The sequence below is a fragment of the Pundamilia nyererei genome, unplaced genomic scaffold, assembly GCF_000239375.1.
Source record: "Pundamilia nyererei isolate P.nyererei 1_Seehausen unplaced genomic scaffold, PunNye1.0 scaffold00198, whole genome shotgun sequence".
NCBI classification, from domain to species: Eukaryota; Metazoa; Chordata; class Actinopteri; order Cichliformes; family Cichlidae; genus Pundamilia; species Pundamilia nyererei.
The window spans coordinates 679189-694134 of NW_005187599.1; the positions used below are offsets into that span (position 1 = coordinate 679189).

Sequence of the window (14946 nt, forward strand, 5' to 3'; positions counted from 1 at the left end):
GACCAGAAAACTGTACTATGCAAATTATGAAGGAAACCGGTCCCCACCCCAGACTCAAACACGACAAACCTCTTCTACCACCTACGCAAGGATCACGTCAAAGAGTAATCAAAGGGAGTTTAGGGAGGAGAAGCAAAAAAAGAGCCGTCAGGTGCTCAAAATCAACCTTAGACTCAAACATTAGAACAGGCCTTTCCCCACAGCACGCCGTGTAATAAATACGCACAAAGAAAATGGCCATTACAAACTTGTATCTAAAAATATGTGGTTTCATGCACTGGTGAAAACACTCGACTCGCAGTACAGGTAAAAGCCAGAAAAATAATTCATATGGACTCTACCAATTTGAAAAACTGCCTGTACCGGACTCCAGGTGAGACCACAGGATGCTTTGACACGGCTGACGTCAGCGGACACAGCCCAAGGTTCAAAAGATGACAACATTGTTGAGAAATTGGGGGATTGATTATTTAAAGTTCAGGAAAGAAGCAGAGCAGCATGCACTGACTAAAGTAACTGACCTTGATTACAACTCACTGCCCACTCTATCGACACAGTACTGTACTTCATGTGAACAAAGGTGTACCGTTTAAAGAATAAGCAGACCAAAATTAGGTGCCAGTTTTGTTTTTGTTCTCCTTTCTTTACATTTGAATGTTTCTACCCAATAACTGAAAACTGTTTGTTTGTATACAAAAAACTGATGCAGTGTAGAGGTAGTTTTTTTTCTTGTACTATGACTACTTTATTTCTTTGGAACTGACCAAAGTTTTAAGTTTTCAGTTTGTGAGTGTTCTGCTGTAGCACTTTAAGCTGTAAGTCGAGTCAATTAAGGTTTTAGTTTATCATATATAGCTATGGTATTTATTTAAAATACAGTTGTGGAGTTTTTACAGTTTACAAATAAGATTTTTTTTTATCGTCCAACCAGTGTGTGTGTGTGTGTGTGTGTGTGTGTGTGTGTGTGTAAAATTTGCAGCAGCTTTCGTAAATGCACAACAGAAGCTGGGTGGAGGTACACATACAGAGAAGCTGGAGAGTGATTGCAGGAAGGAGGGGGCACTGACCTTGAAACTACAGAGCTGCATCAGCATAATGACCAGTCAACCCAAAGCAGACCAAAACCTGAGGGAAGTGGGAGGAGAACGGTGGGGTGTTACAAACCACAGAAACAAAAAGCAGAAGCAGTGAATGCAGAGGAGAAAGTGAAGTAGGGTGTTAGGGGGGGAAACATCATCATCATCTTTTCATACTTCATCTTTATCAGATAAAAATATGAATACTTCAAGAAAGGAAGCACAGATGGAGAAACAAGTGGAAACAGAGACATGGAGAACACACAAATATAGCACAGATAGAACAGACATATAGACTCAACACAGTTACAACACATACAACAAAAATCACTTTTCATGTGCATCTGCAGATGTTCACATGGTCAGTGTTCCTGCAGGGGAGAAGCAACCCTACAAAAATTAACAAGAAGTCTCTGAATGTTGTTTTCTGTGAATTCATCACAACCTGAAAATATGAAACTTCAATAAAAAATAAATATCAGTAAAAGAATAGATAGGATGAAGACTAACTATTATGGGATGACTGGGCAGTAGCTGTGTCACTCTACGTAACCAAGGGTTAACGGACTAGCAAAAAAGTGCCACGGATCCTCGCTCTCCACACAGCCCCAGGCCTACTATCACTGTGTTATATAAGCAAACAGCCACCCTGGCTCATAAAATGTCCCGAGGCACTGAGGGAAACACACCATTAGTGTTACAATATACACAATAACTTGCAGTTTCAAGCAAAACGTAGCATTACTTCCACATGTGGGGCAACAGCAGAAAAAGTGTTGATTTGTAGAAGCAAAACACTAATATATGCTCATTTGTTCAGCCTTGAAGAGAGCATTTTCTGAGTTTTCTGAGATTCTGAGAGGTTCTGGACTATTTTGTTGTTTTTTCTACCTCTGCTATGGAAGTTACGATTTTGGTTTGGATTTTCCAAAGCATATGAGTGAAAGCTCAGAAAGTTTAGAAAGAAAACATTGTAGAGGTGTAGATTGGGCTCAACAATCCATTAAAATGTAAACATAATTTCCTCTGGGATTAAAAAAGTATTCTGATTATGAAATTTGGCTTACATCTTAATGACCTTGAAGACTGTGGCCTACAATGTAAGATTAGCCTTACTCAGGGCAGATACACATGGAGACACAAAAAAAATGAAAGAAGAGAAATAACAATTTAACATAAACCAGTGACACACCCCTGATCACCCCTGGCAGGGCTTCCTTGGATGAGGGTGTCTAGTGATAATGGCCGAAACACCCGATGAATCCAAGGTCCACTACTGACGATGTGTCCCAAATTTTAATAAGATAATCTAGATCACATCTCTCATCACTAAACCTAACCAAAAACTTGCAGATTAGCTTGGGTAAAAGACCGAAAGTTGAGGCACACAACGATGTGTCCCGTTGGTAAAGTTTCTGGGCTGCCTTTCCTCATAACAGCCATCCCTCAAGATTCTCTCCATTTAAAGCAATGCATTATCAGGGACTATAACATCTAGTCCTTTTACTGAATCATGTATTAGTTGAACATTGACAAAAAGTCTTGTAACCATTATTCTAACAAATGTTGTGTGCAGCCAAAATATAGAAAGTAATGCATAAGGATTTAAAATATAATTCCATATTCCAGCGCTAACATCTCCTCTAAGGTCACCAGATTGATCTGAAGGGCAAAGTGCTAATAATGCCATATACAGCTATTTAAAACTTACTGCCACTTTTTATATTGAAAACAGAGAGTAATACAGGGAATGATATGTGGCCATTCTAAATATCATGATATGTTATTCTGACTTTGTTATGTACATCAGAGTAACAGGTTCTAACCATTTAAATACATAACAATTTGAATACATGCGCACTGTTCTGAATAAATATACATTCTGAGGGTGAAATACTTTTTTAAAAATTTGATATTTATTATTAAACATTTTCACCTTAATAACAAAAATGTATTTAAAAAAAATAATTGTATTGAAATTTATGTCAGATATATTAAAATTGGTTTCGATTATCTCTTTTATTATCTCCAGTATCCTTTTGTTTCTTGTCTAGTATTTGTCTTTGTTTTAAGTGTTTCTGTCAAGTTCTCTTAGACTCTTTTGCCTTATTTTTAGTTTACCCCCCAGTGTCTCCTAGATTTAGTTCAGGTGTGTGTAGGTCCCCAGGTGTCTCCACCTAAGGCCCACCGTAAACAACACCCTGATCTGATGGCAATAATTTATGAAATAAACAATCAGATGTGACACCAGCTATGAAACCATCAACTAAGCAGCAAAGTATTTGCGTAGGTGACAGGTTATTTTCCCATTGACTTATACACAACCAAACTTTATTATGCAAGCACAAGAGCTGCCTCCCTGCAAGTTTGCAAAATGTCTGCATTCGCACAAGCACACCCAGCAGAGCCCCTTAAAAGGAGAATGAATCCAATTAAACCATGTCTTCTTCCTGCCCTACGACAGAACTTTGCCAATCAAGTACCAGAGACTAACCCCCAACATGTAATTAGGAACAATTCAACCCTCACCCTAAAGTATTTCAGTGCTTCTGTGTCTATATTAGCCCAACAATAGCTCCAAAGATAGCCATGCAATGGCATATCATTTTATGTAACTAGTCGAATTTCAGTAACTCTCCAAAATCTGGCTTGAATTTCGCCTCTAAGTCTACAATGTCACAGTCATAAAGCCGGGACTATGCGCAGGATTTTTCACTGTGAGCTCAGCCCCTAGTTCCACTGTAACATCCTCACTTAGCTAGAGGAGGAAACTTACCGCAAATAATCAGAGCTGGTGTTGGCAAGCAGGAAAAACATCACGTAGGCACCTTTTCTGGAACACCAACATAAACTTTGCTCACCAGCTGGACCACTTGCCAGATTTGCCTCCCTGCAACTTTGTCCATTTGCCAAAAATGAAAAGCAAATTGAAGGATTACTCTCTGGCCAGACTGCAGAGTATCTATGAGAAGCAGAAGACCAAGAGATGTAACAGGACTACTACAGACTGACCTATTACAGGAAAAGCAGCTATGCTAAAAACGGCCCAGAGGTTAAAGAATGGGAGACAAAAATTTGAATAAGACAGAATATGATTGAGCCTGCAGCAAGAGTTTAATTTTCTTCCATTAATCAGGATAAACAACAAATCTTTAAATGCACTTGTTCTATTTCTGTGACTAAACACAATACAGTAAAAGTTTATGTACTCAAGGACAGTCTGACATCTGCGACTGGAGAGTCAGCTCATATCTGCACGTCAGTGTGAATGAAAAAATGATCAATATTACATCCCAACACACTGATACCTTATGTTCATATTTTCTTACTCACCCTTCTATTTTCTAACAGCCTGACTAACAGTTAAAGATACACTGAGTACACACTCACTGACTACATATGCATCAAAAAAACAATGCTCATGTGTGACACACATATGCAAATAAGAGAGAAGACAAAAACTATACAGTCACATTCAAATCCCTACAGTGCTCATTAGTTTCATAGCTACACATCAGTACAGTGCCATAGCTAGCTACACTAAGGCAAAACTCTCCTAGGAAATGTCCCCACTTGTACTTCCTGCTTATTCTTACATTTGCACAATTAACTGGTATAATCACATTCAGTCCAGTATGGGAGAGATTTGGAAGCCTCTACTGTGATAGCACTACAACAGAGAGCTCCCTGACCAATATAAGCACATGAGAGCAACATGGACTTTACATAATGATTTTCATGAACACGTTTCATGAGTTTCATGAACACAGTATTGCAAAACACAGTGTACTAGTTAACTAGTATTAATCTGAGTGATGACCTGACTATCATCAGGAATGTGGTCACTTAGTAGAGTCTTCACTTCATCTCAAAACTGGCCATTGGCTATGGTTAGGATTGGATTTTGTATTAGGCTCATAATAAATAGTCACTTTCAAATGAAGTTTCATTCATACAATCAAATATTCTTTCAGCACAGCTTGTAACACTAACTGAACCCAAACCCATTAATTTTGTAACAGTGCTAAGTTTGACCGCCCCCCCGCTGGTGCTTTTATGTCTTTTTAAACTAAGACTGGACCCATTTGCTAATGTACCCGTCGATCTTATTGGTCCCTGTAAATAATGTACTGTAGACCTATAAACAGAATCAAAGCAAATTGCTAAAACGACTTAATACAAAGTAACAATCCGCTCAATTCTGAATCAGAAACATGACCTGTGCTCTTGGTAAAACCTAATAACAAACCATCCATCCATCCATTCGCTTCCGCTTATCCTTTTTCAGGGTCGCGGGGGGCGCTGGAGCCTATCCCAGCTGTCATAGGGCGAAAGGCGGGGTACACCCTGGACAGGTCGCCAGACTGTCGCAGGGCTAACACACAGGGACAGACAACCATTCACACTCACATTCACTCGCACATTCACACCTAGTGGCAATTTGGATTATCCAATTAACCTATCCCCACAAGCTGCATGTCTTTGGACGGTGGGAGGAAGCCGGAGTACCCGGAGGGAACCCACGCAAACACAGGGAGAACATGCAAACTCCACACAGAAAGACCCTGGCCTGATGGTGGAATTGAACTCAGGACCTTCTTGCTGTGCGGCAACAGTGCTAACCACCGTGCCACCGTGCTGCTAATAACAAACCGAATATCAATACTTCTATTTGTACTTTAAACAGATCGAGAGCAGATTGCTGATGCAGTGAAGTCTTAGGCTATACCATCAATGCAGAGCTCTAATGGTTTTCCCAGCAATGTCAAGCAGTTGCTGGGGAAAAGGACATTTTGAACTCGGTTTAAATATAATGTAATGTTTTTATTTTTAAAAGTAAGTTGGAGTTACTCCATCAAATTACTCTATCATTTAACAGAACTACACACAGTATAATGCAGGAGAAAAGATCTGCAGATTGATTACAACATTGCAGTGTCAGTCTAGTGTGTTTGATGTTGATGTATGTCTTTTGTTGGAGATCATTTTATGTACTGTAGCCAATAACAGTTGAGAATAGGAAAAAACCTAAAGTGTACTGAAATGATACAAGAGGTCCTGCCCAGAGAAGGTTAGACTCCTGTTGTTCTCCCATGTATTTGGGACACACAAACATTGAGTGTATCTGCTACAATATACAGTACAAAAACTTTGAGAACTACAATAGAGTTCCCATAATGCTTAAAAATATACACAAACTCCAGTGAGTAAGTCCATGCAACTTCAGTTCTGTTATTTAACTGTCAAGCAGCAGTTTTAGATGCGGATTGAATATTTTGACTGATACTGTTTGCATGTAATGAAACTTGCAGTTACTAGTTCTTCCTGTTAAGATCTGTTTGTGTCCCTACATTTCCATTCTGCAGAATAACGCCTTCCACATGAGTGTTTCTTGCACACAAAGCTGGTAAGCTGGCAAAGTAAATTTAGCTTTTGTTTCGTTTTGTTTTTTATTGTTCTTGAGTTTTTGTCTGTGGGATTAAAAATTCAATGGAAAGACAGCTTAATGAAACTGAGGTCTACCACAATACTGACCACAGTTTAATTTCTTAAGGAAAAACACTTTTAGGCCATAAACGGCATGCTATGTTTGCCCTGATGCTGTGTGTGCAGTAGTGTTATCCAAGAAGTAAAAGAAAGAAAAAAACGGGTTGTGAGATACTAAAAATCATAACAGCATGCCGATTTATAATAGTCTTAATACCAACAATAGTCTTCTCAGGCTGTGCCATATCTCATCATCTGTGATAATACTGATTTAAATTGTTGCATGGAATGAAAATGTCATACTGCAATCACTTCTATAACAACGGCATGCACTTTCTATAGTGCACGCAGCAGCAACAAGACAAGCCGGGATATATCTGAGAGCAAGAGCCACATGTCAGCCTCCGATGAGTCGAAAAAGACAGATACTTCAAAAACCTCCAATAAAGCGCATTAATTCGCAAGATGTTGTTCCCATTAAAGGTGGAAACAACACACAACTGAGCTACAGACGAGGACACACTAACAGCTGGTGATGTTCGATATAAATGTAAACAAATGACTCCAACAAGTGTGGCAGGAGCACTCGCAATCTGCACTCCATTACACAGAAAAAGTCAAGAATGAATGGAATTTACTAACGTAGTCACATGTAAAAAAGGACCTCTTTAGGCAGCTGCTTAAAAAGTTGGACCAAGACACAACATATTTGATATTATATTATATTGTGCAAATGACCCTACAAAGTGGTGGCAACAAAGTCAAGCAGCACAACGAACCTCCCAAAGCATTCCTCATAAAGGAGTTTGAGAGTTCAGTAAAGCTCCAGTTTCACACTAAATTAAAGAGTTCTCATAAATGCTAACGTGGTTGGCATGTTTTTTGCACTACGTCAGACATCTTAAATGGTGCTGTTACCGTGTGTTATTCTAATCTTTTCCCATTTTTTTAATAACAGCATTTTTTGCTCTGTTTTCCCCAGTGGCATTGCAAATGGTATTAAGTAGTGGTGCACCGGATCAAAAATCTCACGGTTTTAAGTCACGGATCGGATCAATTTTCAGATCAGCAAAAAAGAAAAAAAGAAAAATTTTTAACATTTACTTGTTAACTTTTTAAGGATTTTTTGCCTGTTAAAGACATTCAACTCAAGACTCATTCCACGCAATTATATAAAAACAAATTAAGGTGCAATATAGGGCAGTACAGGGCTTTATATCTACCACTCCGCTGTGATATAATGAGCGGTCACGTAGCTTTCCGTTGACCTGGAGGTCCATCCGTTTGTAGTTGGGCAACAGAAATCAGAAATCAGAAATCAGAAAGGGTTTATTGCCAGATGTTGAGCAGGTTTACAACATTAGGAAATTGCTGCGGTGCTTCAGTGCAAACATACTGTCATAAAAATATAAAAATAAGAATAAGAATTAAAGTGCTAAGTGGATAGATATATACATGATATATACATGAGTGCAGGTGGTGATCAGTGCCAAACATGGAATGATGCAGTGAACACAGCGTAGGGTCATGTGTTAGTGGTGGGAACAGTCATATGGTTATTGTTCATGTGTCCGACAGCAGAGGGGAAGAAACTGTTCTTATGGCGAGAGGTTCTGGTGCGAATGGACCGGAGCCTCCTGCCTGAGGGGAGCAGGTCAAACAGACTGTGTCCAGGGTGAGAAGGGTCAGCTGAGATCCGAGCTGCACGCCGCAATGTCCTGGAGGTGTACAGGTCCTGCAGAGATGGGAGTCTGCAGCCAATCACCTTCTCAGCAGAGCGCACAACACGCTGCAGTCTCTGTTTGTCCCTGATAGTGGCTCCAGCGTACCACACGGTGATGGAGGAGGTGAGGATGGACTCGATGATTGCAGTGTAGAACTGCATCATCGTCCGTGTTGGCAGGTTGAATTTCTTCAGCTGCCTCAGGAAGTACATCCTCTGCTGGGCTTTCTTGATGACGGAGGTGATGGTGGGCTCCCACTTCAGGTCCTGGGTGATGGTGGTACCCAGGAAGCGGAACGAGTCCACAGAGGTGATGGGGGTGTCAGTCAGGATGATGGGGGGGAGTGGAGCTGTGTGCTTCCTGAAGTCCACAATAATCTCCACTGTCTTCTGGGCATTCAGCACCAGGTTGTTGTGGCTGCACCAGGACACCAGACGTTCAACCTCCCTCCTGTAGGCAGACTCGTCCCCGTCCGAGATGAGTCCGATAACGGTGGTGTCATCTGCAAACTTAATTAGCTTGACAGACTGGTGGGTGGAGGTGCAGCAGTTGGTGTACAGGGAGAAGAGCAGAGGAGAAAGAACACAACACAACAGAAGATGCCTGGGACAGTTCAGCCATAACTTTAAACTTTTCCTGCTCATACATGCCTGGGTACGATCTTGCCACTAGGGGTGGGGGAAAAAATCGATACTGTGTAGTATCGTGATATTTTGTTTGCTAATAATGTATCGATACAGGGACAGCAGAAATCGATATTTTGTTACAAAAAAGGTTTTTGTGCTCTGACTTCAGAGCATGTTGATCCTTTTTCTGAGCAACAATCCTGACATTCGTTCACTGTCCAAATGTGTTTAACTTTTTTTTGGCCGCAATAAACATGACAGTTTACTTATTTTAATTTAAGACATGTTTTATTTTAATTAAGTTTACAACTTTTTTATTTAATGTAAAATTATATTTTGTTTTAATTTACTTTCAAATTCTTCAGTTGCTGAAGGGGCTGCATAGTTTTCATAAATTGCATAGTTCAGATTAGCTATAATTGTACCAGATGGTTGCATTCAGTTAAGTTGGACTAGACTGTAATACAAACCGTTCAGTTTGTCAACAATAAAACTGAAATGAGAGAAAGACTGAGTGCGAGACTTTGATATTAGATAAAACTAATATTGATAAAGTTTACCTTTATGTACAGAATCTGAATATCGCAAAATATTTTTAAAAATTGCAATAATATCGTATCGTGGGATGTATGGTGATTCCCACCTCTACTTGCCACTAAAGCGGACGCGCATCATAGCGTGGCTCAAGCACGTTCATCACAGTTTAAACCCCTTGTTTTGCACAACAGAATATGGCCTCCCGTCTGCAGCTAAACACCCCAACAGCTTTTGTAATAGCTTTAGCCCGGTCGGACTGGGCAGCAAAGGGCTGCTTAAATGCCGCAAACTCCTCTGCTCCTCCATTTGGACCGCTAGCGCTGGCCATAGCTATTGCTTGACAGACCCACCACGCCACCATACACGTACTTTTTTCTTCTTTATCGAATCTTCGGATCACGTGCGTGCCAAACCGTGGAGTGGGATCGGTTCGGATTACGGATCAACCGTGATCCGTTGTACCACTAGTATTAAGTATCTTTTTTTCCCTTGGTTTCAGCACAGGCTTTAAAACTCTAGTGTGGAGGATCAGATTGGGTCTGTTGTGCTAAAAGTGGTAAAGTAGCGCAAGTTATTTAAGAGGATGAGTCTGGGGTCCTCCCTCTGTAGACACTTAACACAGCCCATTTTGATGCACAAAATCAAATTAACTTTCCTGGGAATAAAGAAGAATTAATTCCTTCCATATTTTATTTAGATGAGAAAAGTCATTAAAATCAAATTATCTCTCAGCATTATTTGAATCGTTCAATATTAAAATATCCACAATTTAGCCATGATAAAATTATAAAAGGGATGTTAAAGGACTGAAACAAAAAACTGCTATTATGCTACATCATTAGGAATAAAGACCAATGGCATACTCTGCTTCTTATAATGTCCCAGTAAACTTGATAAACATGTTGTACAGTTGTCGCTACTGTCTAAATCAAGCCAAGTGACACAAAGCAGTGACTGCTAACAAACACACACAAAACTGAAAACACTGAAAATCTTTACCAGTCCCCAACTACACACATTTCAATTGCAGATGTTTTTGTTTAAAGCTTGCAATACTAGGACAATCATATTAGAGACAGAAATAATCCATGATCAAACAATTTCCACTTTATTAATCAAGTTAGTTGGTTGCAGCAGTTGCTGTCATCATGCAGTAAATGGCCACTTTATGATAGCTTGCACACTTTTTTCTCTCACTTGAAAGGTTAAACAGCTAGAAAACAGTGTAAGTGTTGCTTACGTTGAGTTTTTTTGTATTGTGAGCTTCGATACTCACCAAACTATAATAAGTGCTGGTAGAGCTTCTGACTGCGTATAACTTTTCTCTGCAAAACTCACTAAAAAGAAACCTTTAAACTACCTTTAGTCCTTTAAACGTCTTGAATGAAAAAAGCTACAGGCTACACTTCTCATGCAGTGATAGTCTTCTATCAAGTACACTTTTATTACTGGAAATCTGCCTCTTCTGTTTCTTGCATATACATTTAAGCAGTGTCTTTTAACAGGCTGAAGTATGAAATGATTACATTACAGCTAAGTGGCAGAAGCTGCTGCACTTATCCTAAATTATTCCATTTTTCATATTTCTTTTTAAACTATTGTTTGGCTTATTTACAGTAATCCTGCTTGCTTAGATCAATTTTTATGTTGTCATTTATTCTGCTGAAAAACTGTCAGGTGTCAGGAAATAATGTTAGGCAGCCAGCTGTGGCAGGAACATCGTGGTAGTTTTAATTATTATATATCATTACCTGATCACTTTGAGGAGTTATCCACTCAACAGCATTTTCCCATATTGGGTGTTGTTTTGATTGTATCCGAGTTGCCATGACAGTTAGCATGAGCAGACAAAGACATGTTTAACCTGCTCTTGCTACAGTAACTGTGTTGCTCCTCTTTCTGTACATGTTGACCTGACTTGGCCTCTCTCCAGCCAAACAGAAAATGTTGCACTTCTATTTGCTTTGACAGAATTCTCCCGATAAATCTGACTTTCTTCTTGCCAGTGTAACTAATATGTTTTTACATATGCAATCCACAATGATGCTGAATTATGTAAAGATAATTCAACATTCAGCTGATTGGATCAGAACTCGTGTTACATTTAATTATGAATAAAGAAAATCTGGGTAAAGTGCTTAATTTTTTTTTATTTTCACTATGAGATTATTCTGTCTTGCGTTTTAAATCAAATGAGTGTTTCACCTTAGCCAAAACTCACTCATTGTTTAGTTCTGTTGGAACAAAACAACAAAGTTTTACCTGGTGTATCCAAATGTAATCTCACAAGTGAAGCTCTATAAAGCCAAAATGCATGGAAGAGAATTCATTTGAAAACAATTAATTTCAGGTTTCTGAAACTACACTTGGTTCGCATGAAACCTAACCCTACCCCCAAGTACTTCAACATCCACTTGGTGAATGTTAATATTAACTAACAAGCAAATTAAATAACTGAGAAATAATTATGATTATGCTTTTTTCAATAATCAGAGACCCCAATCAAACAGAAGAATGGATTGGTTAAGCAGGGATTTCCCTTAAAATAGCAAAGTGCTTTTCTGGTTTATCATGCTTTAAATCTGACAATGCATTAGAAAAATCCTTTTCACTTGGGCCTGCTTGATTAACATTTCTTAGCATAAGAAGGTGAACCACTCAAAGAAAACAGTGCTTGTCAATTTCAAATTGCTTATCGTTTTCCTTATTGCAATGCCCACAGAAAGATAAACATAAAAAGCTTATCTTCAGAGCTCAGGTCACAAAGATGTGCTCAAACCTCTTAGGCTTTCTAGTAGAAACATTCAGCCCTGTGTGACTTACAGTGGAGTGGGTGATACATGAAAACATCAGGGTCTGGTTCTCATATTCATCATAAACAACCTGAGTTCACCTCTGGTGATAGCCAACCACTGCAGACTTGCATGCAGTTAAAGGAACTATGAACATCATTGACATTATACAACAAAAATACTGCATATATGAGAATATCCACCATTAATTAGTACCAACCATACCTATGTGCATAATTATGAATATGTTAAAAATAGCTGGTGGCAAATCAGTGGCATCCATTCAGAAGCGGAACAGAAAACCCAGCAAAAATAGGTTTGCCCTATTGATACTGGAAGATCTGATGGTAGTGTGCAATACCTAGTAAACGTTGCCTTTTCCCCATTGTTACAGGGATTTATGTGGGTCACAATTTACTCAGCAGCTTGACAGCTAGACAAACACCATCACTGGTGATATGCATCCCTTCATGGCTAAACCTTTTCTATTATTATTATTATCATGTCTCCAAAGAACAGAAGCAAACAAAAGGAAATACACAGATCATGTGTGGCTCCAGTATTTAAGAGGATTTTGTGGATGGGAATCCTCGCACAAAGACCGGAGGGGGTAAGCCTTTCTCTTCTGCTCGTGGTACATTACAAATAAGGAGGAAGAACTCAGTGCGACGCTGTAGGGCCCCGACATCTTCAGCGCCAATACATTCACGCCAAACATCATTCAAGAAATTAATTAATTTAATGCAGCGCTGCTTACCAGAGAAGGGCAAGGTTTTCACTGAAACATGGCTTAATGTCTTCATACAGCAGTCGCCACCCTTCAATTCGGCACGTGTAATACAGCTGACACAGTCTCAATTTAGATGTTTTATTACACAAAATAACAACTTTAAAGGATGTTACGCCCTTGCAGCAATAGAAAATTAAGCTACTGGGGAAACACGTTTGGCTTTAAAGTAAACCGCCTCTGAAAAGGCACTCTGTCTAAATGCTGCGGCTATGTACTTGATATTTTTGCTGACATTATGTACTGTTACAATAAATCACTCACTGTTTAAACAATTCAGCGTAACGTTTCCTCCACACGGAAGAGAATGACATAAATGCGGGTTACCGAACGCTGGGCCCGCTGCTGGAGACTGGCAGGATATGACACTACATCAACGTTAAGGCAACAATGGAGGCGACCTACCTGGGATAAAATAACCTGCCGGTGGATCATTCTCCAAAGGTAAGGGTGGGAATTCGAAGAGGTACACGCTTGCTAATTTCCATCGAGCTCCATTTCGTAGGCAAAGTGCAGTAGGAGTGTACACAAACGGCGTAGTGAGTCAGGGCCGATGAGGCACGCGAAAGAGGCTTCAGTCACATCCTTCACTCTTTCTCTGGACCAAAGTAAAGCTAGCAGCAACCGCGAGCACGTCCCAGGATGCGGCCAAAACACGCCGTCAGAAAACCGAATACCGCGAAGTTTTTGGTCAGTATTTTCCGAACTCAGCTTATCTGATATAATGAAACGTGACGTAATACTTTGTGTGGAAACCTATTCTATCCCAAATATTATTTTCATACAGTTTGTTGCATGACAATGTAAGAATGCGATTTCCGGTGGAACTTCCGGTCGTTTGAGGCGAATTTCTCGAGCTTCACTGAGCTGGGTACCAGTGTCTCTCAGCCAATCCGAAAGCGGGTTTTCTGCCTCGCGTGCGCTACCTCCTCATCTCTACTCCCTCCGCTCATGTACCTAGTTACGCGCACGCGATAGCAAGCGCTCGCATTACTCCCACCGCCAAAACAACAGAAGCTAAAGACGGAAAGACGAAAGGAAAGCTGGAACTTAGTTCAAGCAGGAAATGCGACTCCGTCCCAGGCAACCGTGTTCGCATTGTCGATGCTGTGCCTGCAGAACAGACATTTTCGTATGTATATGAATACAGGATGAGGATGAGTACAAGTGAAAGCTGGAAATCCCGTATTTCTGAAAATGTTTTCGTGTAAAGCAGTGTCGCTTTCAAGCTGCCAGCTAGTGACTACAGCTCCGGTTACCTAGGTGAGCCGTTGATGTATTTACTAGCAGGTAGTATGTCAATCAGCAGTATTCTTTGCTTTCATTTATGGCCACTTCAGTCTTTTCAGCGAACGTTTATCAAGTGTCACCATTTGTCACTTAAATTTGCCAAATACAATTCTCTTTCTGTCTCCCTGAGCCACAGTGTTGACCTGGCAACCAGACACCATTGCTAAAGCCGCAGGTGAAGTGGGCAGGACGTCATAAACTCTCAGGGGAGCCACCGAAGGCACTACCAATGAAAGTGTAATGCAGTGGAGTCTTTCTGTGCAGATAAACAGCCCCAAAGCATAATGTTTCCACCTCCATGCTTGGACTGTGGGGATGATGGGTTTTTTTGGTCATACTCTGCATTTTTCTTCCTCCAAACATGGACGGTTCAATCAGAAAGCTAGATTTAGTTTTCATCAGACTGCAGCACTCTCTTCCAAGCCTTCTCTGAATCAGTTAGCTGTTCATTGGCAAACTTAAGGATGAGCTCGTACTCATGAAACAAGATCTCGCAGGGAGATCCGGACTGAGGGTGATTAATGGTCATTTTTTATTTCTTCCATTTCTGAATAATCGCACCAACAGTGGTCACCTTCTCATCAAGTGTTTTTTGCTGATGGTTTTGTTGTCCACCTCAGCCTCGTG

General features: G+C 40.1%; 1 protein-coding gene across 3 annotated transcripts in view; it reads right to left on the reverse strand.

The window, feature by feature from the left end:
- Positions 1-13910, reverse strand: part of hecw1a (HECT, C2 and WW domain containing E3 ubiquitin protein ligase 1a) — an 88734-nt gene extending 74824 nt beyond the window's left edge. For all 3 annotated transcript variants that reach the window (XM_013914450.1, XM_005747477.2, XM_005747476.2), the window contains exon 1: positions 13435-13910. In XM_013914450.1, coding sequence (XP_013769904.1) covers positions 13435-13464 — 30 coding nt within the window. In that variant the 5' untranslated portion in view covers positions 13465-13910. The remainder of the gene's footprint in view (positions 1-13434) is intronic.
- Between the last annotated feature and the right edge of the window lie 1036 nt (positions 13911-14946).